General features: G+C 57.0%; 2 protein-coding genes across 10 annotated transcripts; one reads left to right on the top strand and one right to left on the bottom strand.

The window, feature by feature from the left end:
• Positions 1 to 211: 211 nt before the first annotated feature.
• On the bottom strand, positions 212 to 6,795 carry TRMT1 (tRNA methyltransferase 1). Of its 5 annotated transcripts, XM_017664514.2 has the most exons (17): positions 6,564 to 6,658; positions 6,059 to 6,342; positions 5,917 to 5,972; positions 5,542 to 5,684; positions 5,188 to 5,375; positions 4,205 to 4,320; positions 4,013 to 4,125; positions 2,972 to 3,120; positions 2,687 to 2,770; positions 2,539 to 2,608; positions 2,319 to 2,453; positions 2,143 to 2,228; positions 1,753 to 1,861; positions 1,590 to 1,666; positions 730 to 849; positions 515 to 644; positions 212 to 384 (listed from the first exon to the last, which is right to left on the bottom strand). In XM_017664514.2, exons 2-17 carry the CDS (start codon positions 6,316 to 6,318, stop codon positions 235 to 237), a joined length of 1,986 nt encoding a protein of 661 aa, XP_017520003.2. In that variant the 5' UTR covers positions 6,319 to 6,342; positions 6,564 to 6,658; the 3' UTR covers positions 212 to 234. The 5 variants fall into 5 exon arrangements, with proteins under 5 accessions (XP_017520003.2, XP_036878432.1, XP_017520004.2 ...); XM_037022537.1 differs by having other exon boundaries at positions 2,143 to 2,453; positions 6,059 to 6,253; positions 6,564 to 6,795; XM_017664515.2 differs by lacking the exon at positions 2,319 to 2,453.
• NACC1 (nucleus accumbens associated 1) lies at positions 6,710 to 24,034 on the top strand. 5 transcript variants are annotated; one of them, XM_037022540.2, is made up of 8 exons: positions 6,710 to 6,813; positions 7,329 to 7,381; positions 7,565 to 7,657; positions 18,503 to 19,417; positions 19,500 to 19,673; positions 20,225 to 20,354; positions 20,459 to 20,556; positions 21,151 to 24,034. In XM_037022540.2, the coding sequence occupies exons 4-8, from the start codon at positions 18,511 to 18,513 to the stop codon at positions 21,408 to 21,410; spliced, it is 1,569 nt and encodes a 522-aa protein (XP_036878435.1). In that variant the 5' UTR covers positions 6,710 to 6,813; positions 7,329 to 7,381; positions 7,565 to 7,657; positions 18,503 to 18,510; the 3' UTR covers positions 21,411 to 24,034. The 5 variants fall into 5 exon arrangements, with proteins under 5 accessions (XP_036878435.1, XP_036878437.1, XP_036878436.1 ...); XM_037022541.2 differs by lacking the exon at positions 7,329 to 7,381 and having other exon boundaries at positions 6,733 to 6,813; XM_037022542.2 differs by lacking the exons at positions 7,329 to 7,381; positions 7,565 to 7,657 and having other exon boundaries at positions 6,727 to 6,813.
• The last annotated feature ends 5 nt before the right edge of the window (positions 24,035 to 24,039 follow it).

Genomic DNA, 24,039 nt, shown 5'->3' on the forward strand with positions numbered 1-24,039 from the left:
GTGCTGCAGAGGGTTGAACCACCACCCTGCAGGCAGATGGTCAGCTCCCACCCACCCCGGACAGACAGAACGCCCCAGACAGAAACACAGACAACTCTTCAGTCAAGCCAGGACAAACCAACCCTAAATGCACAGAGTTCCCCCAGGGAGTTAAAACGGACAGACCCGACCACACGCAGCCTCTCCCCGTATCTAAGACAAACGAGTCAGGGAAGGTGACATCTCTTTATTGGCTCAGTCTACACCAGGACCAGTGGCAGCCTCAGGTCCAGGTAGGTTCTGGCAAGGAGTCCCTGGACAGCCAGTGGAGGCAGCTTCAGCAACGACCTCCAGTGTTGGGGGACTGTGGGAGTAGCAGCACTGGTCCCCCCTTTGACAGGTGCCCTGGTGGGAGGATGACGGCCTCTGCTGGGCTCGTTTCCTGGATGTGGAGCTCACTCCCAGCCACTTGCCCTCCTGCCCGGACGGGAACTCCTCGGGGTGTGCCAAGGTTTGGGGTGGAAGGGTGCCTCACCTCCTTGAACTTCTTGCAGGGAAATGTCTTGAGCCGGGCAGCCCGCTGGGCCGGGTCCTCAGCTGGCTCTTTTCGCTTATTCTGGAGCAACCTGCATCTCTCCTCCACAGTCTGGCCTGATGCCTTGCCCCTGTACAGGGAGGTGAGTAGCTGGGACCCAAGTAGGTTTTGTGGCTCCCTGCCCCGGCCAAACCCCACCCCCACCACTCTCTCACCCTGGCCGGGCACGGGGCCGAGGGCCCCAGTTGGCCTGGGGATTGGTCTGGAAGCGCTTGAGTCCTCGCTGGCGGGAGCTGGGGTTGGCATCGTCCCGGATGGTGAAGTTAGCCTGCAGCCTGGGGAAGTAGGGGTATAGACTGAGGGGCAACAGCACACAGACATACACAGATGCCCACGGGGCCTGCCTACCCCAATGCAGCTCCATGTGCCTCAAGAAGACTGTGCCTCCTTGTGTCAGGATTCTTTCATGCATTTCATAAACATTTGAGTGTCTACTGTGTGCACAAAACCTGCCACTCGTATCAAGACAGACAAGTAGTGGGACAGATCAGAAATAAACAAATCACACTGGGTGGCGTGTGAGATAAAAGTTTGGGGAAAATCAGAGGAGGGTAAAGAGGACGGGGTGACTACACATGGGGCACAGTGCAAGACAGAGCGACCAGGGAAACCTGGAGGAGGTGAGGGAAGAGCTCTGGGGGGGATCCTCAGGGACCCCAGGCAGAGGGAACAGCCCACACAAAGGTCCTGAGGTGGGGCCATGCCTTGTGAGTTTGAATGACAAGGCCAGCATGGAATGAGGGACAGAGTGAGACAAAATGAAGGCAGGGAGGGGCTGGGGAGGAGGGACTGGAAAGGTGGGACTGGAGAGGTGGGACAGAACCTGCAGGTAGAGCTCTGGTTTTTACTGAGTGAGGTGGGAGCCACGGAGTTCTGAGCTGAGGAGAGATGTGCTCCAACTGAGGTGCTCACGTGTGTCCTAGCATGCGGCTGTGTGGGGAAGCATGTGTGCTGTAGGCATACAAGTGAGCTCCCCGTGCCCTGTGGGCAGCTACGACTGTGCCTACACCCATACCCAGGCTCTGTGCTGAGAATGCGGAACGCTGGGCTGGCCTCTGACAGACGCTCCCGTTTCACTGGACACCCCTTCTCCTGGGAGGCAAAGGCCAGAGGTCAGGGGATGCTGGGACCGACCATGCCCTGCCCTCCCACCCCCATCTGCCCAGGCAGGCCCTCACCCAGCAACGCATGATGTCCCAGACAGCTGAGGAGGGGGCATCCGTCTTCACGGCGTTCTTACAGGCATGGGAAAGTGAGACCTGGAAGCCAGCATGGAGGAGGGCCGACCTGGGGACCAAGTGGGATTGTGAGGGTGAGGGCTGGACCGGAAGCCTGTGCTGACCTGCGTGGGTGTGAGCCATTGTCTCATGGACACAGCTGACTAGGAAGCCTGTGTGATTCCAGCAACTGTAATAGTAAGACTATCCCCCTGGCCAGGCTATCCACCTGAGCTCTGTTCTGTGCACTTGTGCACATGGTTTGACCTGCTTTATAGGGACCCAGGCTGAGAGGGGCACCCAGCATCCAGGCACAGGCTCCTCCTGCTCCCAGCCCCGGCCCGGCCTCACCGCAGCTGCAGGAGGCTGGGCGTGCTGCAGTGAATTGTGCTGCTCAGCTGGTCCAGCGTGTAGTAGAGGGGCACATCCGGGAGCTCCTGCAAGGGGGGTGGGATGGGCATGGAGTGGATGAAGGAAGGATGTCTGGGCACAGGTGGAGCCCCCTCCCTGTCACAGCTGGGTCCCACCTCGGTGATGACGCTCAGGACCCCACGGATCCGCTCCGAGGTATGGAAGCGGCCTGGGTTGGTGCTCACAGCCTCGAGGACACGACCCACAAAGTCCAGGTCATGGATGGCCTCTGCCCACAGGGGACCACCCAGCTGCAGACACACAGTGACCAGCTAGGCAGGGATCGAGATGGCCAGGACCCTTGTGGCCCCCTTACTTCTCCTGACCCAGCCCCACCTGGTGTCGCTGCCCACAGTGTTCACACTCAGGGGCCACGGGGGGACCACAGGCTGCAGAGAACTTGACCCTGCACAGAGACGGGTGGTTAGGGGATGGCAACCCCGGACACGTCCTTCACCTTCCTCCCCAGCTCACCCTTGCTCACCGGCCACCAGAGGCTCCTGATTTGCCCAGGCGCTGCAGATGGAAGGTCCCACAGCCCACACACTGAAACACCAGCGCCTGCTTGCTGTCAGGGGATGGGGTTGGGTGGGGGTGACTCCAGTCACCCACACCAAACTCCTCCCTGAGCTCAACTCCACCCCCATTTCTCCAGGGCAGGATCACGTGAGGATCTTGTGCCACCAGCACCCCACCCCACCCCACCCCAGCGCAAAGGCACTGTTACCTCCTCCCTTGGCCAATCACCCCTTCCTGCCCCCAGGCTAACCTGGCTGAGGCCTTGACCTTGGCCTGGCCGGTGAAGACTCGAACAAAAACACGCACATAGAAGTCAGCACTGATGCTGAGCAGCGGCACTACAAAGCGCTGGTAGCAGTTGGCTCGGAGGTCTAGGCTGTGCAGGACAATCCTCAGGGCCTGGGGATGGGGGCTGAGCCTCAGAGGGCTGCCTCCACTACCGCTCCCCTGTATCCCTGAGCCGCAGAAGGTGCTTCCAAGCATAGCCCTGGGTTCCAAGCCCAGCCCCAAACGTCCTGCTGTATGACCCTTGGCAAGTGAGTGCTTTAATTTCCTCATCTGTGAAATCAGGACAGTCTCTGTCTTTGTGGCCCTGCTTGGAGTATAACTGATTAAAGAATGCACAGGCCTGGCAAACTGAATCTATCTGGAGTAGCCTTCAGCATGCCCCAGGCTGTGCAGTGTGGTCCAAGGCCTGTGTTCTGGCCACTAGAGATGCAGAACTGCTGGGCCCTTCTTGCCGGGGGCTGCTGCAAAACTCTGACCCAGGAGAGGAAGCAGTGTTTCCCAGACTGACCTGAAGTCAGGGCCCTTAAGGAACTAGGACAACGCACCCCACTTTCCTAGCCTACCAACATAGCCAGTCCCTGCCATCCTGAATCCCCACACCAACTGAATGAGCTCTGGGCCATCATCAAACCCATTTCACAGATGCAAAAGCCAAGGCCCAGAAAGGTGAAATCCCTTGCCCAAAGCCACCAGCCAGGCTAGGACTTGAACGCAGGGCTGAACTCAGACCTGGAAAAATGGCCTTAATGAAAAGAAAAAAGAAAAAAAATTTTTTGAGAAGTTGTTATAATAGAGAATACTAGGAAGACTGAGGTAACACCCACTCCTACCCTAGGCAACACGCTGCCCCAGAAATGACCAGGATGGGCAACCCATGCTCTTAGGAACTACACTGGTTAAAGTCATGCTTGTCATGAATGTCCTGGGATGGATCTGGCCCCAAATGCCTGCAGGTAGCTGAGCAGGTCTGCAGGGTGGGAAGGGATGCTGGGGGTCCCCTCACCATCTCGTGGCAGGCCCGGCTCTTGAGGGCCATGGCCCCATACTTGCTGTAACACGTCTCTCCGCTATTCCCTGCCAGCACTGCCATGTCCGTGCAGGTGATGCACAACAGCCCTGTGGGGAGGGCCTGGGCAGTAAGGACCCCTCAAATGTGAGAAGCCCTGCTCAGTACCCCTGTGTCAGCCAGGCTTACCTCCTTCGCTTACAGCCTGCACAGCGGCATCTAGGAAGGGGGCAGGGCTACCATAGGGGTCCAGGTCGATGACATCAAACCGCTCCGACACCCTCTGGTGCTGGTACATCAGCAACCTGGGAGGGAGAGGGCCAGGTCCTCAGCCGCCTGCACATGCTCACTCATACAGTGTGATGGGTTTGGCTGCACTTGGCGGCCAGCTGCCCGGGCTCAGATCCTGGCTGGGCCATTTGCTCACTGCACAACTTTTCCACCTTGGGCCTCAGTCTACCCATTTCTGACGATGGCAGTAACAGCCAGTGCTGACACAGCACATATATACTTGATACGGTTTTGAGCAGTTTATAGAGATATTAACTTGTTTAATCTTAATCATCCGAACAACTCTGTGGACTTAGAGCCCTATTATTCCCTTTATAGGTAAGGAAATGCAAATAAATCTACCTTTTCAACGTAGCCTACCCTGACCGCATCATTGAAAATTGCAAGCCCACCCCTGCCACCTTCTTCTATCCCCCATAGCCTCTACTTTTTCTCAGAACCCTTTTCACTAGTTTCCTATATAATTTACTTACTCGTCATGGTTTTTTTGTTATAGTTTGTGTTTCCTGTTAGATCCTAACACAGCAGTGTAAATATCATTTATCTGCTTACTGTAAAGGGTCACACAGTAAATATTTTAGGCTTTATGGGCCACATAAGGTCGCTACCATGTATTGAGTTAAATTTAAAGTGGAAACCACAATGGTGCTTATTTCGTGACAGTCAGCATGGGCTATACAACCATTCTCTCTCACTTAATGGGTATAGCAACCCTTGTAAAACTAATGTCCTCATTTCAGTCAATGAAACCAGGGCTCAGAAAGGCTAAGGTACTCTCCCAAGGTGACAGAGCAAGAATGTGACAGAGCCAGGATTCGACCCCAGGTAGCCTAGTCCAGAATGCGGCTTCCAGCCACCAAGCTCTGCTGCCCTGGACCCACCGGGCATCCGCCTGGCTGGGCTGTACCAGGTGGGCCACACTGTTGAGCTGCACATTGTGGCGCATGAGATCCACGGCTTGGGCAGAGGCATCGTTGGCAACCACAGATCGGAGCCCAGGCACCTCTAGTGCGAAGCGAATGGAACGTAGGCCTGAGGCTGCCAGGCCTTCCAGCACTTGCAAGCCTTCCTGTGGGAATTAAGAAGGCAGTCCCACTCACATGGATATCTCTATGCTCCACTGCACCCCAAGAAGCACCCACCATCCACCTCCTATATCCTTCCCCCTCAGGAGCCTTCTTTTCTCGATTACCCACTAGATGCCAGGACTGCCACCTCCTATGCCCAGGCCCCACCTCACAGATCTCCCCAACAGCAGCTGTTCGAGGTTGGTCTCCTGAGGCCAGGCTTGCACCCTCTTTCAGTTCAGCCTTGTCCTCCTCTCGCTCTGACAAGTCCACGACCACCTTTTGCACGTCCTTCTCACCTGGCACCTTGACTGCAGCCACCCGGAAGCACAAGTCAGGGGATGTCACAGCACCCTATGAGAAACCTCCCCCTACTCTACAAAATACAGATGATTCATGGAAGAAAATATTCCCCCAAAGTCCCTGGGGAAAGGCTGAGGAAGCAGAGCCGAGGGCCTGCTGTGCAGCTGGAGCCTTTCTGGACTTTAGGCGGGGGAGTGGGGCAGGAAGAGAGCTCTGTGTGGAGACAAAACGTCCACTTACTCTGGATTCCTTTGGCCCGGAGCTGAATGCGAGCAAACTCGGTGATCACCGCACATCTGCGGGAGACGAGGATCAGGTTACACCCGCTCATCCTCACAGACCCACTATCCTCTGCCAAGTTGACCCCGGGCCCCGTGCTCACGTCAGGTCCCGGTTGAACTCCTGCACCGGGTTGTAGAAGACTTCGTTGGCGCTGGGGAAGGCGATCTTCGCGGCCCCCTCGGTGACCGTCGTCTGCTGGGCCTCAGGTGGTCGCTCTTCTCCGCAGGACCCCGTACCATTCTCCATTGCGGCTGCACTCCGCGGCCCTTGGGGCTGCCCCTCCACAAATGGGGCTCTACAGAGATTGAGGGTGGAACGGAGAGTCAGGCTTAGCCAAGGAACGATCCTCGTTCGGGACATTCGTGGACACTTCGCCGCCCAAGCCTGGTTCGCGGTGCAGAGGAGGGCATAAGGAGACGATCAGAGAACTGCCTTCCGGGCTGGGTAGCCTATACATCTATAAAGCAGGGGCTAAGGAGACCCGGCCTCGTTAAGCTGACACCCCCCCAACATCAGTCGGAGGACCGCCCCTGCGAAGTCGGAAGCTCTCGAGCGGGCCCTCCCCGGCTCCGGATCCCTCCACGCGCCGCCCAGGCCCTCCTCACCTTCTCTGGAGACACCGAATACCGAAGTAGTCTCGGTACACGTTTCCCAGATTAGGACCCGGGCGCAGCCATGTTGGCGCAGTTGGGGAGATCACGTGACAGAGTTTAGCCACTCCGTGAGGTGCCTACAGTAGGCGGCAGGGCTCAAACTGCCTGGCGGAAAGCGCTGGACGTGTTGCGCGGGTGGTCTCAAACACAGCAGCTCCCCAGGGAGGGGGGCTGTCAGTAACCCATTTCACGGATGAGGAAGGTGAGGCTCAGAAAAGGGGCGGTAAGCCGAGAAATACAACACTATTGATACGCTCCTGTGCGCGGGGTGCTGTAAACACAGTATGTCGGGGTACCCTGAAGGAATAACTCAAGTCCTGAAATCAGATTCACTGCATTTGAATCTCATGCTCTTGGCCCATTACTTAAATTCTCTGGGCTTCACTTTATTTACCTATTAAATAAGAACCCGAGCTTTCGATACAGAGCAAAGTTTAAACAACAGAATGCCTATGCCTGGAAAGTGAGCAAAGCTGCCCCTCTCACGGAATAAACCCTTAATAGGTTCTAACAGATGTAGGAAAGGAAAGCCCGCCTTGCCTATCGTTCTTAACCCTCTCCGTGCCTGTTTCCCTATTTGCAAAAGCGGGCAGAACTTTTCAACTTTCGTTATTGGGTTGTGGGGAGTTTAAAACGAGTTGGTGCAGGTTAAATGCTTAGAACGGAATCTGGCATAGTGTAAGCATCATAAAATCTTTATCTTTTATTGTCTTTAAGCCTGGGTTTGATTCCTGGCACCCGCCACCACTTCACTTGCTGTGTGATCTTGGGTAGGTTTCTTCATCTCTCTGTGCCTCCCTTTCTATAGTAAATGTGTGTGTGTGTGTGTGTGTGTAACTTAAAAATGTTTCTACTTAAAAATGTTACTGTGACGTTTAAACGAGATAATTCCTACAGGGTCCTAAAACAGTGCCTGTCACAAGAAACAAGTCATTATATTCTTCGTTTTACAGGAAACGAAAGTCCCGAAAGGCAGAGCGACTTGCCCGAGGTCGCGGGACTAGAAGGTGGCGAGCAGGATTCGAATTCTCCACCAGAGTAGAGAGGTACCGGAGGGAGGCGGAGAGACAGAAGGAGGGGAGGAAGGTGGGAGGAAGGGGCGCGCTCGGCGCTCGGCGCTCGGCTGGACTCGTCTCGGGGGCGGGGCGGGGGCGGGGCCGCGGCCGTTTCTCCCGGCCTGGCTGCGGCGGCGCCGCTGCTTGCGCTCGTTCGGCGCTCGGCTGGGGCGGCCTGGCCCACAATGAATGGCCGCCGCGGCTGCCGCTACTGCTGAGGCGGAGGCCGCGGAGGCGGAGGCCGAGGCCCCGGCGCAGGGGGGCGCGCCCCGGGCCCAGGCCCGGCCCCAGCCGCCGCTGCGGAGCCCGCCGGGAGCGGCCACGGCGCAGGTGAGGCGGCCTGTCCCAGGCTCGGTTCCGGCCTCCTCTCGCCGGGACGGTCCGAGGGCATCCGAGGGCCGGCTGAGGATTGAAGCGGGAGGGCCGGGGAGTTGAGGCTCCTCCGACAGAGGAGCCAGGCCCGCAGCCTGCACTGTGTCTAGGCCGGCTGGTGCGGAAGGCCCGGCCCTCACGAGAGGCCTTCAGCGTCCAGACCCGGGGCCGGCCGGATCGGGCCCAGCCCTCCCCTCATTACCCGCGAGCGGGGCGCGAGGCCGCCCCAGGTCAGGTGCCGGGGGCGCCAGGGAAGTTGAAAGACCCAAAAAAACAGTGAAGAGGCGTCCGGGGAGGCCAGAGGGGGAGGGGGATGAGGAGTCGGGCTTTGGGCCGGCCGAGTGGGGGAGGAGGGCCGAGCGGCGCGGCCGGAGGGAAACGGCCCGGAGGCGGGGGCGGGGAGGGGCCAGGCCTGCAGGTACTGTCATTGCGCTGGAGGTGGTGGGTGGGTCAGGTTACAGGCCTGGGGGCGGCTGAGGAGAAGCCCTGGAAGTGGGGCAGGATGGGTGTGGGCGGAGTTAGTTCGGGTGGGGGCGGATAGGAGATCCCAGAGATGTTTGCAGGGGTCACGTGAGGTTAGGGCTCGCCGAGATGTGCGGCGGGGTGGGCGGGGGAGGCCGGGTACCGGGCGATCGGGTCGGTTGAGGACCAACTGTCCGGGGAGGCAGAGTCTGTGCGCTTCGCTAGTGGGGCTGTGGGGGCAGGTCCCGAGAAACTACTGTAATCAAAGGCACATGCCAGGGTGTGCGCACACGTCTCCCGGCAGGTGTTAGCTCCGGCCCGAACCCAGGGGGTTTCTCTTCCCACATCTAATCTCTGGCAGGCTCTGGGTCCTGGACCTACCTTTTGGACATGCCTCTGCCGGTTGTTCCAAGGCGCTGGCTGCTCAAGTGGGTGTCTGTGTGGGCAGCTTGGGAAATAGTCCGAAACGCCTAGCATCTTGTTTACCATGAGGGGTCGCCCTTGCCCCCCACCCCATTATTCTTTAGGGAGACACTGTGTGCTGTTACTTGAGGATCTTGGGGTTCTAGATTCTGTCCCTACTTTCTGTGACCAGAGCCTCGAAGCTCAAGCCTAGGGAATGGGACCACGCAGCCACCATCTTATAACATGGCCTCCTCAGGCACCAGTTCCTTAGAGATGAAGAACTGGGAAACGAGCATGTAAAGGTCTGTTCATTGTGTCTTGCTGTGTCTTGATGGGGTGAAGCCAGGACACTGAGAAAGGGATCGAGTCAGGGACCTAATCCAGGCCTTTGGGGCTGCTAGCCCTAGGGCTTTACTTTTGGGGTGATCTTCCTGGGCCATGCTCCGTGTTAAGCTTGATGGTCAGATGCTCTATTTGAATGCTCACTTCCACCTGGTCAGCTTATGTGTTCTCCATGGCATGAGTCACGGAAGCTGGAGCTCAGGGTTGCTTGTCCTGGGTCACACGACTAGGCAGTAGCAGTAGCAGACTGGGAGTGACTGACCCTACCCCCTTCCCCCCCAGTCTCCCGAGCTGGCCATTCAAGGAGCATGACTGGAGGAGCTCCCTACTGTTCCCGATTTCCCTGGTGGAAATTCTCTGCTGAGGACTTCCCCCTTGTCCATCCCAAGGGATGGATCAGGATCCATGTGGAGAGAATTTTCCTGGCATCCCTGGGGGCTGGAACAGTGAAGCTGCTTTCTCTGAGGCCTGGTCTCACCTCATCCCCTTTCTGGGAGCCAAGAGGTCAGGGGTCACCAAGCTGTGGGCTGGCAGGGGGAGACGGTTATGAGGATGGGGCCTGGCTCCCGAGCCAGATTTTGCTTTGCTTGCCCCATTTGTCTTCCAGAACACTTTGGTTCCTGGTTAGACTGCCCCAGCTTTTGTAGTTCTTTCTGGGCTAATTGCAAGTTTGTTAAAGCATGTGCCTGGGAAGAAGACTTGGGACCTTCCATATCTGAGGCAGGAATCAACAAACTGCTAGGCCAAGTGGTATCATCTAGATCCGGGTTGTCACCCTCTTTCCCTCCTTTCCCCTAGTCTCCCTGTAGTTCTAGAACTGCCCCCACCAGGACGCTGCTCTCCTCACCTCCCTGGCTGGCTGCCTGGTTCTGAGAAGGGTAGCATCCAGGCCAGCAGCCCCACTTGAAGTGGCCTTTCCCCTGCCTGGTTGGTGGGCCTCAGCAGGGCTCTGCGTTGGGTCAGAGGACAGGGGTGGCTACTTCTGGTCACATGGCTGAAATGGGTAGACACTGGTGGGAGCTGGCCATGGTGTGTGGATCCAGGCATGCTCCTGGAGCTGGAAGAGAAGGCATTCAATAACTACCTTTCTTTGAGGATAAGATGCATGAATCTGGGGCCCAAAGGAGGCCAGAATAACTGCAGAGGGTGGGGAGGGCAAGTGCAATAAGTAAAGGGACCCTTGGGACAGTTCTGTTTCCCTAGGGTGGGGACCCCCTGCTAGGGGATGGGGGGGGCAGCGCTGAATAACACATCATGAAGCTGCTCTCAGCAATGTCTTTTCTAGTGAAGGTGACCAACCTCAAGATCGTTTTTTATTTCCCTATTCATGAACTAATAAAACAAGGTGAAGTGGTAGTAAGTGCTGGCAGGGATGGAGAGTTCTGGATTGGGTGGTCAGGGAAGGCTTCCAGGGGAGCTGAGCTCTGAATAATAAGGAATAAGCCTGGCATAGGGGAGCTGGGCAGGGAGGGGTGAATATTGTAGGCAGAAGGGACAGCACATTGAAAGCCTTTATTGAGCATGTGCCAGGCTCTTGCTAAGTGCTCTAATCATCTTGTCTTCATGAGGAAAGAATTGGGGGGGATGCTATTGTGGAGACAAACACCCTTAGTGTCATTCACAGAAAAGAAACACCCAGGGTCTCCTGGATCCCCCACTGCTCCCAGATGAAAGACCAGACCCCTTGGCCTGCCTTCAGGGCCTGTTAAAATCTGGTGCCCTGGCCAGGCAGTGGGGTGCCCCAGCGAGCAGGCTGCAGGAAGAGCTGCGTTTTTGTTGGTCTAGCAGAACCCGTCATTGGGGTCAGCCTGGAAGCACAGGGTTTAGAGAGGTTGGGAGTTGGTCCAGCCAGGCCTGACTCGGAGTTCATCAGCGTCATTCCCAGAGCCCTTGATGGAGAGCCACAGGGCTTGAAGGCTTATGGAAGCGGTATTTGAGACGGCTCCCTCTCTTGGGCCCTTGCTACCCCTCCTCCCCCCAGCCCCTTTCTTCGTTTCCTCGGGCCAGTGAGGGGTGGCTGGGCGTGTGTGGTCATTGTACATCTCTTCCCCAGTTGCCTCCTTGTCAAGGTCTGGCATTCTTAGAGCCCCAGGGGCCCTCTGTGAGAACTGACTCTTCTCTGAATTAGGAAGAGGGTGGGTAAAGGAGAACAAACACCAGCTGAGAGAATCAGATTCCATGGTTGTTAGCTCCACCCTACTCTGCCATGAGACCCCAGGCAACAATCATGACCTCAGCGCCTCAGTTTCCTCCTCTGACAGGTGTGGACAAGCAGGAACATAACTGAACTGCAGTGCTTCTCAACAAGGAGGGATTCTGTGCACCTGCCCCCACCCCAGGAGAGACTTGGGAAATGTCTGGGGGCATTTCTGGGTGTCCCAGTGGGGGCTTAGGGTGCTGCTCACCATCCTAGAACATTCGGGGGCAGCCCCCCAACAATGATCCAGCTGTGGTGGCCGCAGATTCCTACTGTGTGGTTCTCCAGGAGAGGGTGGTGTCTGGGGTGTGATTGGATGATAGGGTGAAGTCTGGGTGGGGGGCCTCAGTAAGCCCTGCCCATTATCTCGTGGATGGAATAAGGTTCTGGAAGATGACAAGAGGCATAAGATGGCTCCGCCACTGCCAGAGAATTTACAGTCCTGTGAGGGGTCGGGGGGGCGGGGGGATGAGCAGAGGGAACGTAACTAATAACAGCTGGTGTTAAGCACCGGTCTACCTGTGTTATATGGTGGTTTAATCCTTGAAACAGCCTTTTGAGGTGGCTGCTGCTATTAGTCCATTTTACAGTTGGGAAGACTAGTGCAGGTGCTATAGGTGAATGTTTCCCTGAGTATAAAGGAAGAGAAGCATAATTCCAAACTGGAAGCTTTGTAGGGGGTGGTTGATCCTAGTAATAAGATTACAGTTATTCTTTATAATAAGATTCCGGTTCTCAGGCTCTGCCCAGGCTCTCTGGTCTCCAGCTGGCTTTGTGTTCACTGCATCAGTGTCACCTCAGGGCCTTTGCACTTGCCCTTCTCTCCTTTGCACAGCTGCAGCCCCTGTGTCCTGCCCAGCGGGAGTAGGTGTGGTGTGACTCAGGTGGGCTTGTGGTCAGAGTGGGAGGGGCCAGGGCCTTGGCTTCTTGCAGCACCCTCTGTGGAAGGAGCTGCCTCATGCAGAGGCCAGATTACCAAGGGCTGCGAGGAGAGTAGGAGGAGAGGAAGGGAGGCAGCTGGCTAGACTGCTCATTCCCGGAGGTGGTGGGGAGGGGAGGAAGGGTGAAGAATTGCTGCTGGGAGGTGGGTGAGAGGGGGCTGGGCAAAGGAGGAAGGCCTCCCGTGGAGCGCCCCCCGCCCCCACGCAGGCAGCAGACCCCCCATTTCAGGAGAGGACACACCCAGTGAAGAGAAAGAGCTCTGGCTCTGACCTTGACCTGTATTGGCTTCTCTGCTCCTCTCTGGCTTCTCTGAGGTGCCATTTTCCCATCCTTGAAATGGGTCTCATTGCGGCGGCTGCCTGCCTTGGGTAGCAGCAACGTCATTCATGTAAAGGACCAGCTCAGGATGGGCCGGCTGTGGTCAGGAAGCCTCAGCTACCTCCCAGTTTGTAGCCAAGAGCCAAATAGCCTGGGTGGAATCCTGGGCCTTGCTCCCTTTATCTGTAAAGTGGCGGGAAGATTGTTTTCCTCCTTAAAACCAGCGGGAGGCAGATTGAGCCCTCGCCAGGCGCTGTTGCAAAGGAGAGGCAGTGTAAATTCCAACCACTGTTGCTAATCCTGTCACCCAGCCTTTGTGGGTTTAATGGCAGCTTTTCAGGGAAAAAGAATGAATTAAATGTGCACCTACTTAAAAAAAAAATACGGATGCCAAGAATAGGGATCTGTACAGTCAGACATCACTTTGCTCTTCACTAGCACACGTTCACCTAAGCTGCCTTCCAGTTTGGCCCCCACAGAGGGTCTGAGTGGCTCCGGACCAGAAGGGCACCCAAGCAAGCCCTGGGGTGTGTCACTTTTTTCCCCCATGCTGTCATTCTGCCCTCATGATGAGCTGGGTAAAGGATGGTGGGTCTTTCCAGGGGCCTTCGGTCCTTACACTCAGAGGTGGTGGTTTCCTTAACTAATTCTGTGTCTCTGGGCAGTTCACAGCTTCCCTGGAAAGGGCAGTCTTGGTGAGACACAAATCTTTTCCATCAGAGGCTGGGGACTTCAGAGCTCCCTTTCCAAAAAGCTGGGAGTTTCCACTCCTGGGAATGGACCTGTCACTTGAGCACTTCGGTTTCAAGCCTGCTGCACTGCGGCGTGATCCACGGCAGCTTGGGCAGTCAGTGGGAATCTGAAGTCCAGTTCCACTAGCCCCAAGTGGGACCCCGACTACAGGCCACCCATCTGGTGAGGCTGCCAGAGAAGTGTTCCTGTCTGCATAGCACCATCCATGCCAGCCCCAGCGGCCTGTGCCTCGGTGCGAATGGCACCCCTGCTCAGCCTCCAAGACCTCTCCCAAGTCCCATCCTGTTTTAGTCACATTAATGTGGAACAAAAAAGGAGTCCTATTGGAAGTCATGGAAATAATTCTTTGTTCATTGCAAACAACCATTGAGTGCCCACCGTGTGTCCATTTGGTACTTGGGGCAGGGGTCACACCAGTGTGACCCAGACAAGCAGGTGCCCTGCCCAGTGGAGCTGATACAAAGCCAAGGACACGTTCTGTTAGCTAAGTGGCGGGAAGTGCCACGGAGGAAAAACCACGCAGGAGAAGTGGCTGAAGGAATCAGGGTTGGGAGAGGCTCTAGCTTTGGAAATCAGAGATCGGTGGCCAGGGAAGGTGTGAAGAGCTGGCGCCACCTGGGGGACAGCAGTTTGGGAGGCCCAGGAGCAGGCGGGCCCCCAGAGTGTGTTGTAGAGACCCTGGTAGTGGTCCTCAGGGCCCAGGTGGTGAGAACTGGCTTTGAGGGAGTCCAGGGTGTGACTGAGGGTCTTGCCCAGGTGAGAAAGGCCGGGGCTGGTAGAAGCTGTGCCCGAGCAGGTATGGCAGGTACGAGAGCTGGGTTGTGAGCACATTAAGTTGGTGTAGGGCCGTGTGTGACTCTGGCGCCCACAGGAGATCCAAGCCAGAGGCCAGAGGAGAGTTGTAGGCGAGTAGATGGTGTTCCAAGCCTGGCATCACTCGGACTGCCATAATGAAATACCACAGACTGGGTGGCTTTTATCTTCTCACACTTCCGGGGACTGGAAGTTCAAGGTCAGGTGCCAGCATGGTCAGGTTCAGGTTGGGTTCTAATATGCTCCTGTGGCCTTTGCTTTGTGTGCATGCTTGTAGAGGGAAATCTCTTCCTCCTGTGACAAGGACACAGGTCCTAGCGGATGAGGGCCCCACTCACTCCATGACCTCATTTAAACTTAGTTATCTTCTGAAGACTCTAGTTCCAAATCCAGGCCATTTGGGGGTTGGGACTTCGACTTACAATTTGGGACTTCGAATTTGGAGGGGACAGTTTGGTCTAGAGCAGATCCCTGGGTTCAGTTCCCAGGTGAGAACAGGAGGAGAGATGGTCACAAGGGCTGAGTCTAGCACCACTTTCTGGAAAGGCCAGGCCTACTTCTCCCTCCAGGTTCTGCACACCTTCCCCCGCACCTTGAGGGCCATGCTCCTAGCCTTTTTAGATGTGCCTCCCAAGATCTCTGCTCTGACCTCACCCTTGGGTGCACTTGGAGGCCTCAGTATGCAGCTTGTTGATCTGTGTGACCTGGATGAATGGCCATGAGCCTTGTCTTGGTTGTGGCCTGCCCCAGACACCCGGGCTTGGCAAATATTTGTTGAGTGATTGCTGGGAGGTCATGGAAACCGTGTGCTGTGCTGTCACTTCTCACTGGGAGACCCACTCATGCCTGGGACCAGGACACTAGTGATGTTAGGAGGGTCGCCTTCGCCCCTAGCGGGAGTCGGGGCTGCCCCTCCCCTGCAGGCAGGTCTGGGGACCCCAGAAGATGGGCAGGGTGATATGCCAAGTTGCTAAGAGAAAAGATTGAAATATGGTTTTCTCTCATAATCCAGTGGGATTTAGTGTTCTCAGGGTGCAGCAGCTGGGAGATTGGGGGTATGTGCAGAAGAGGGGTGCTCTCTGAAACCTGGAGAATTAGAGCAGGAAGTAGCTAAGGGTGGAAGAAGAAGATGTGGGAGCAGGGGGCACTTGAGGCAGGGTGCAGAGCTCAGGCAGCAGCCTGGCCAGCAGCAGGGAGCCAGAGGGCTGAGAAGGGTGGAGTGGGAAGGGCTTGGGTGCCAGCTAAAGAGGTTCTTCCAGCGGAGTGGGGGGCTCTGTCTGGTGGGGACAGAGTAGTTGGGTGATTTAGAGACCCTGTCCCTTGGCTCAGGCCCATCACCTCCCAACCAACAAGTAGCCAGCTCACAGACCTGCCGTTCCTTCCCTGCCCGGTAGGCAGTGCTGTGGGGAGGGTTAGGCCGCAGATTGGTTGAGCCTTTTGCATTAATTGTGTCCCCCACCCCCACCCCTGCAGATGGTTAACTGAGGCTGGGGCTCCTGAGGCTTGGGGAATCCCAGCCTGAATATCAGGTTAGCTCATGCCCTCAGGAGCTCCCTCCTTCTCTGGTCCCTCCTGCTATCCCAAGAACCTCTGACATCCCCACCCTCCCCTCCAGCAGCAGTCCTGTGCCAGTTCCCTTTGAGGGGGCAGGGCTGTGCAATGTGGTCCCCACCCACAAAGTGGGGCTGTCCTGGCGTCCACTGAGGAGGAAGCCTGAGCAGAGCAGCAGCGCCAGGTGCAGGTCGGGGGCCCCTCAAGTTGGCCTCTGCAGCGTGGATACATCTATGCCCACACCACCTCAGGCCTGCTCCCTCTCCATACCTCCCACCCAGCTGCCATGTCCCAAATTGGAGTTGGTGGTTAAATTCCCTCACCATAGACTTCTGAGTCTGTCCTCTCTCTGTCCTTGTCCCTGTCCCTGCTGTTACCACCTCCCTCCACTGCTGGCCAGGCCTCAGCATCTCACCCCAGCTGTCGGACTCCACACTGGTCTGCACCATGGACAGCACCCATTTCGGTGCCCAGACAGACCTGGTATGAGTTTTGTTGCTGCCACTTAACCGTGGCCTCAGGACAGTCCTTAACTTCACATGGCCTCAGTTTTCCCCGCAGAGAATTGGGAGTGTGAAATCGGCCCTATAGGCTTACTAAGGTTTCAAAGAGCCCATGCAGGTAGCCAGGGTGCCAGGTGGTGCAGAGTCTGTGTCTTGCTCAGGGTCAGCCACATGTGAGTACAGATTGAATTTGCAAAATCAGGGTGGCCTTATCAGCATCCATTTCCAAATGGAGAAGCAGAGCTTTGAGGCTCCTGGCCTCCAAGTGCCCCTCCAGGCAGCCCCACTTGAATGAACCTGTTTTTACCAGGTGGAACCCAAGTCCCCACTGTATCCCACACTCAGCCCACAAGGCAGCTTAGAGTGAACTTGCTAATGAACAAAAGACAGCTGCCTGGGAGCTAACATGCAAATGAGGGAAGAATAGCTAAGGGCTCTAGGTTCTGCCCCAGGGCCTTTGCACCAATCCTTTCCTCCTTTCCTCCTTTCTCTCCTTCCTGTTCACCTGCCCAACTCTGTTGGGGCCTCTTCTCAGACCCACAGCCCTCTACATCCTGTAGAAATTACGGGAGACTTTCTTTTACCTGAAGTGGGGGCCGGGGTCACTTGTAAAGCCACATTCCTCCAAAGCTCCTTTTCTCACTGCACCCGGAGTGTAGGACCTGCTCCTTCCCATCTGACTAGCTTTGGGTTGCAATGTGCCTGAATGTACACTGATGGGGTAGGCTCTGACGTGGAAGCTCACTCAGGTGAGGGGTGCCTGGGTCCAACAGGTCAGGATAGGGGATGGGCTCCCTGAGCAGGGTCACAAGCCATTCCTTAATAAGTTTGTTGCATGAATTAGATGTGTGTGGTATGATTTCACACATTTATTTAAAAATATGACCTATTTTCATAAGTAGTCAATACCAGGTTCTAAATGTAAAAGACCCAGAACATGCATGTTCAGTTAGTCTCTCATTCCCAGTTCTGCCCAGAAGAAACCAGTCTTGTGTTTTCCTCTCTCCCTTGCTGTATCTTTCACAGCTTTATTGAGAAGCATGTATCATGGAGTTCATCCATTTAAAGCATACAGTTCAGTGGTTTTTAGTAGATTCACGGAGTTGGAAATCCACCACCACAATTTGGACATATTTCATGATGGCAAGAAACCCTGCATCCCTTTGCTCATACCTTACCCCCTCCTCCCAGCCCCCTCCACACCCACTAATCTGCTTTCTGTCTCTGGGTTTGCCTGGATATTGTATAAATGGGATCATGTAATTTGTGGTCCTTTTGCCTTGCTTGCATTTAGCAAGTGTTTTCAAGGCTCATCTGTGTTGTAGTGTGTAGCATAGTTCCTGTTTATGGCTGAATGATACTCTGTTGTATGGATAGACCACGTTGCGTTTATCCATTTACCTGCTGGCAGGCATTAGGTAGATTTTCCACCTTTTGGCAGTTGTGAACGGTGCTGCTTTGAGCATTTATGGACTAGCTTTTCTGTGGATATATGTGTTCATTTCTCATAGGTAGAATTCTAAGGAATGGAATTAACTGGTTCATGTGGTAAACTCTGTAATCATTTGAGGAACCACCAGTTTCCCACACCCAGCTGTGCCAGTCTCCCACCCTGGTCAACACTTGCTATCTTTTTTTATTCCAGCCAGCCTCGGGGTATGAAATGGTATCTCACTGTGGTGTGGATTTGTATTTCCCTAATGACTAGTAATGCTCTTGTGCATTTCAGGGTTTTTTGGGTGATTATTCAGTCATTCAACAAACTGTGATTAAGGGTCATGTGCAGATGCAGTATGGAAAATCAGATGACCTTGCTCTTTGGCTATTTCTGTGCCAGTGCCTTTCAGAGGTACCCTGTGCATGTCGTACTCACTGGGTGCTCGCTCTGTTAACTCATGTTAATTTTCAAGCACATACATGTAAGTGTGCCTTTGTTCCCCTGTCTGCAAGGGACAGCCCACAGTCCCTCTGGCCTATAGTTAACGTAGCTGCTTTGTCCTGTAGGCAAGTCTATGCTAGAACAGAAGCGGGTGGCTCTGGGTGATTCTTAGGGCCTTGGCACATTCAACTGCATTGATGTCTGTGCTCCCATGTCTCCCTGCAGCAGGGAGGTCCATGAGACTGGGGCTGAGTGTGCCAGCTGACCCTGTTCCCCATCTCTCCCTGTCTCCCACACAGTTGCAGCCATGGCTCAGACCCTGCAGATGGAGATTCCAAACTTTGGCAACAGCATTCTGGAGTGTCTGAACGAGCAGCGGCTGCAGGGCCTGTACTGTGATGTGTCGGTGGTCGTCAAAGGCCACGCATTCAAGGCCCACCGGGCTGTGCTGGCCGCCAGCAGCTCCTACTTCCGGGACCTGTTCAACAGCAGCCGGAGCGCTGTGGTGGAGCTGCCGGCAGCTGTGCAGCCGCAGTCCTTTCAGCAGATCCTCAGCTTCTGCTACACAGGCCGGCTGAGCATGAACGTGGGCGACCAGTTCCTGCTCATGTACACAGCCGGCTTCCTGCAGATCCAGGAGATCATGGAGAAGGGCACTGAGTTCTTCCTCAAGGTGAGCTCCCCCAGCTGCGACTCCCAGGGCCTGCACGCTGAGGAGGCCCCGTCATCCGAGCCCCAGAGCCCCGTGGCACAGACGTCCAGCTGGCCTGCTTGCGGGACCCCGTTGCCCCTTGTGTCGCGCATCAAGACAGAGCAGCAGGAGTCAGACTCCGTGCAGTGCACGCCCGTGGCCAAGCGGCTGTGGGATGGTGGCCAGAAGGAGGCGGGGGGCAGCGGGGGCGGGGGCAACGGCAGCCGCAAGATGGCCAAGTTCTCCACGCCGGACCTGGCCACCAGCCGGCCACCCCAGCCCCCGCCGCCTCAGCAGGCCTTGGTGGCGGCAGCGGCGGTGGCAGGGGGCGTGGTGAGTGGGCCCAGCACCTCGGAGCGGACCAGCCCAGGCACCTCAAGCGCCTATACCAGCGACAGCCCCGGCTCCTACCACAACGAGGAGGATGAAGAGGAGGATGCGGGCGAGGAAGACACGGACGAGCAGTACCGTCAGATCTGCAATATGTACACCATGTACAGCATGATGAACGTCGGCCAGACAGGTAAGGTGCCCACCCTGTGCCCCCACCCCAGCCCGGCCCCTGCCGCCTCTGTCCGTGACACACGCCGCTCTCTGCCCGCCAGCCGAGAAGGTGGAGGCCCTCCCTGAGCAGGTGACCCCCGAGAGCCGGAATCGCATCCGGGTGCGGCAAGACCTGGCATCTCTCCCGGCTGAGCTCATGAACCAGATTGGCAACCGTTGCCATCCCAAACTGTACGACGAGGGTGACCCCTCAGAGAAGCTGGAATTGGTGACAGGTGGGCCAGCCTTGCCACCCCCTTGGGCCTCAGCGCCCTCTGAGCCAGTGGCCTGTGGCATGGTAGTAGGAGCCAGACTTAGGGTGGGATCCAGCCCAGCCCTGCTGCCCACTGTCCCCCAGGCAGCTGACACCCCTTGGCTTTGATAACGTATGAGAGACTGGTCTTTACGCTTCTACCCTGGAGGCTGGCATGCATTCATTGGCTGGCACTGTTAGACATATGGGGGTAAATAGTGGCTTCATAGGGTGGTTTGAAGGTTGATTATCAAGTGGTTAAAAGAACCTAGTCCTTGGAGTCCAGGTGACGGGTGCACAGCGAGCCTCTTCTGCTTGTTCTTTTTGGCACCCAGGTAGTTGTGCGGGAAATGCTGACCACGTGTGAGCAGGGTCTAGCATGGCACATTGTTGGTGCCCCATGGGTGGTGGCACTGCTGTCACTGCCTTTTCCTGAACAACAACAAGGCCATCCTGGGGCAAGTGGCCAGGGAGGGTCTTGGGCCCTGACCAGGGCCTGGCTGCGTGGGGAATGTGGTGGTTTGGGGGCCCCAGCCATTCGCTGGCTCCCTTCTTCAGGCACCAACGTGTACATCACAAGGGCGCAGCTCATGAACTGCCACGTCAGTGCGGGCACGCGGCACAAGGTCCTGCTGCGGCGCCTCCTGGCCTCCTTCTTTGACCGGTGAGCTGCTCCCTGGAGCCCCAGGGGAGGGGAGGGGAGCTGCCCTGTGTCCCACCCACCACAGGGAACCTGACTCTGACTCTCCCCACCACCCCCTGCCTCAGGAACACGCTGGCCAACAGCTGTGGGACCGGCATCCGCTCTTCCAGCAACAACCCCAGTCGCAAACCGCTGGACAGTCGCGTCCTCCACGCTGTCAAGTGTAAGTGACCTTCCAGGGTCAGGCTGGGTGGGTCCTGGGGTGGCAGATGGTCCCTCTTGATGGTGTTGGCCCTGATGGCTGGATAGAGTTCGATGTTAAGAAGGATTCTGAGGCTCCATCTAGGCTTGTTGGGAAGAGAGCTGGATTGGGGAGAGATTTCTTCATGGGAGGCAGTGGGCAGGACCCTGAAGGGAAGCCAGTGTCATGTGGGGCAGGGGGACCTCCAAGTCACAGTGGTCACAGAAATGATGAAGCAGCCCGGGCTCCAGCCAGTGGTCAGGAGGGAAGTCTAGGTTTTCACATGCAGTCCCCCAGTTCCTGAATTCTGGCACATCAGTGCACTTTTTTTTAAGAGCACTGGGCCACCCGTCAAACCCACACATCCCCCGCATGAGGCCATGCTCAGTGGAGCCTGGGCCTGGCCAACACCGTCCAGTGTCTTGACGATGGCCTCAGTTGTCATGTGTGAGGGGGTGTTCAGGGGTGCCGTGTCTGTGTGGCTCAGGGTTCTCAAGAGCCGTGTGGCCAAGTGCCTGTCAGCAGGGTTGGAGGCCGGGTCCATGTCGGCCCTGACTGCCTGCTCTGCCCCCACAGACTACTGCCAAAACTTTGCCCCCAACTTCAAAGAGAGTGAGATGAATGCCATCGCGGCTGACATGTGCACCAATGCTCGCCGTGTTGTGCGTAAGAGCTGGATGCCCAAGGTCAAGCTGCTCGTGCCCGAGGGTGATGCCTACACCACCTTCATCAGCGACACGGGCAAGATCGAGCCAGACATGATTGGCATGGAGCACAGCTTTGAGACAGCCAGCCATGATGGCGAGGCCGGCCCCTCGGCTGAGGCTCTGCAGTAGCCGCACCAGCCTGTCCCCAAGGGGCTGTCACACTCTGCCCCCTTTCCCCCTCCCTCCCCCCACCATCACACCTGCCCGCCATTTTGGTCACTAGCTACTGTCTGTCCCTCCCCAGGGCCCGCGGGGGGTGGTGCATGCTCCCAGCCCCTCTGCCTCCCCGGTCCCACCCCTGACCCCAATCGGAGCGGGCTGGGAGAAGGCGGCAGGGTTGTGAGGTCTGCATTGCCTTCTCTAGCACACACTTGTGCACAGTTGGGGAGCCCCCACTCCCCTCTCCTAACCCCTGGCAGTTGTCTCCCTACTCCCCAGGCTGGGCACAGGGAGGGGCTGGCCTGGGGGGGCTCCAGAAGCCCCACCTCCCCAGGCCCCAGGGCCACCTGGAGGAGGTATTCCTCAGCCTCCATTCCTTGGGACTCACAGGGGCCCTGGGGTTCTCAGGACCCCCCACCGCCTCCACCACCACCTCCCAGTGCTTCCATGTTTCCAAAAGCGCCTTCCTGTCTCCCTGGTCTGTCCCTGCACCCGCAGGCTGGGGTAAGCGAGGTGTGGGGACTGCTGCCTGATTTGTAGCAGAGGAAACAGGCTCAGAGAAATTCCACGACTAACCTAAGGTGGTAGAGTGGGGGCCAGCCCAGTGCCCCTCTCTGCCACCCTGTACTCAGCCTCTGCTGCCCCTATCTGTCCCCTGGGGCCTGAGGGGCAGGCCCTGGGTGAGGGGGCCCTTGGGGGCAGACCCAGGGTCTGAGGACAGAAGGAGAGGTTTCCGGGCGCTTGCAGAAGCGTTTGCGTGTGTGCGCGCGCGCGTGCGTGTGTAGATGTTTTGCGTTTAAAAAGATGAAGATAAAAGCAGCAGTAGGACCAGGGTTGGAACCCAGGGGAGCAGGCTGGGTGGGGGGGCTGCTGCCCTTCCCTCCCTTCCCCACCCCCACCCTGCGCCCACCCCGTGTACATACTTTTTAAAACATTTTTTTAGCTAATGAAATACTGAAGTATAAGATTCCTTTTATTTTTCAAACCAACGGGACTGTGTCTGAGGTCCCCTTCGGACCCCAGGGCTGTGGAAGGCAGGATGGGGCGTAGGGGCTGGGGCAGGTTGATTGCAGTGTGCACGTGTGGAGTGTGGGTGCGCGTTTGGGAGGCAGGGCTGCCCGGGCTCCTATGGGTCTAACCTGCTGCTCCCACAGCGGGCCTCCATTTGAAGGGTATCCCTGGCCTTAGGGACAGGGCAGGGCCTGCTTTCATTATTAGCAGTTGTTGCAGAATTTTCTCTCTAACCATTCCTCTGTCCTTGCCCAGAGCAAGGGGTTTTTGTTGTTTTCTGTTTGACTTGTGAACTTGGGGCGTTTTATTGTTTTCTTCCCCATTCCCTCAGCACTGGGTGTCAGGATTTCACATTTGTAGCTTTGGCCCTTGACCTCACCTGTCTCGCCTCCCAACCTGACAGGCCCCGTGCACCCATTGCTCCCAATTACCTCTGTCTCCAGAGGCAGGGGGATCACAGGAGGTGGGAGTGGGGGTCAGCCCTGACCGGACACTTAGATTCTGAGTGGGAGCCACCCTACCCCCACCCAGCATCCCCCGCTGGTCTGACATCTGCTTGTTGCAGGGTGGGGAGTTGTGGGGGGGGGTCCCAGTGCGCTGTTCCCTGGCCCAGCCCCCGGCACCTTAGCCTTCAGTGCCCGAGTGGTAGGGGGGAGCCGACACCCCCAGCTAAAGCACAAGCACCTTAGTCGCACCTCCCCGCCCCTCATCCTGGCCTTGACACCCCACCCCAGCGTCAATCCCAAAGCACAATATCCTGGACACTTGGTAAGCGGCTGGCCGAGGCTGAGGGGTGGTCTGGGGCTCCAGCCAGACCCCCCCCAAGGAAGGAGTCTCCAGGCGCTCCCCTCCTTCCAGGCCTTAGCAGGGGCCAGCTCTCTGGGACTGGAGTCTATTCCCTCCCCACCTCCTTGTCCTGGGCAGACCCCTGCCTGGCCTCTCCCTGCCTTGTCCTCGGGTGGGGCTTGCCCCGTCCCTCCTCCTAGCCCCTGCGCTCTGGGTTGGGTGGCAGAGCCCTCTCATTTCAGGGACCCCCAGGAGGCGCCCCTGGCTCCCGGGACTGTGTGTGTTGGTCTGGGGGGGTGGGGAGAGAGGCCAGGGAGGGGTGCAGGGGAGGAAACTCCTCACCAGGAGAGCCAAAGACAGGGTTGTGCCTTACCCCAGGAGCTGCCCCTGCGCCCTCCCACCTGCCTGCCCTCTGGCGCCTGCTGCTTTTTTCCCCTTGGCCCTGCCCATCCTTGCTCTGAGCTGCATGGTCCCCCCACCCAGGGCAGCCCAGGAAGGAGCACGAATGGAGAAATCAACTAACGCAAAAAAGACTGTGGGGGCCTTCTCTGCCTGCCCCAGCCGCCTACTCTCCCACGCCTCTTTCACGCAGGACGGACTGCCCGCCCTGTCCGCGTGAAGTGCCAACGCCCTGCCCTCCCCACCCCGGGCCAAGCCCCCCACTCCCTGGGCTGTCAGTGAGATTGAGATTGCACATGAACTACTGTAAGGAAGGCGAGGAGCCACACTGGGAAATGTGAACCATGAGAACATCAGTGATACTGATGAGGAGAATAAACTAAACGCCTTTGTAACAACCCTG

The sequence above is a fragment of the Manis javanica genome, chromosome 13 (assembly GCF_040802235.1).
Source record: "Manis javanica isolate MJ-LG chromosome 13, MJ_LKY, whole genome shotgun sequence".
Classification (NCBI taxonomy): Eukaryota; Metazoa; Chordata; class Mammalia; order Pholidota; family Manidae; genus Manis; species Manis javanica.

Bases quoted from the DNA above. Each gene is read 5' to 3' on its own strand.
- TRMT1 (XM_017664513.2), bottom strand. From the start codon at position 6,318: ATGTCCCGAACGAGGATCGTTCCTTGGCTAAGCCTGACTCTCCGTTCC. The intron at 1,667-1,752 runs GTGAGGGCCTGC...TTTGCCTCCCAG, and splicing joins GGGACATCATGCGTTGCTGG to GAGAAGGGGTGTCCAGTGAA. The intron at 385-514 runs GTGAGGCACCCT...TCCTCCCACCAG, and splicing joins CCTGCAAGAAGTTCAAGGAG to GGCACCTGTCAAAGGGGGGA.
- NACC1 (XM_037022540.2), top strand. From the start codon at position 18,511: ATGGCTCAGACCCTGCAGATGGAGATTCCAAACTTTGGCAACAGCATT. The intron at 20,355-20,458 runs GTGAGCTGCTCC...CCCCTGCCTCAG, and splicing joins CTGGCCTCCTTCTTTGACCG to GAACACGCTGGCCAACAGCT. The intron at 20,557-21,150 runs GTAAGTGACCTT...CTGCCCCCACAG, and splicing joins CGTCCTCCACGCTGTCAAGT to ACTACTGCCAAAACTTTGCC.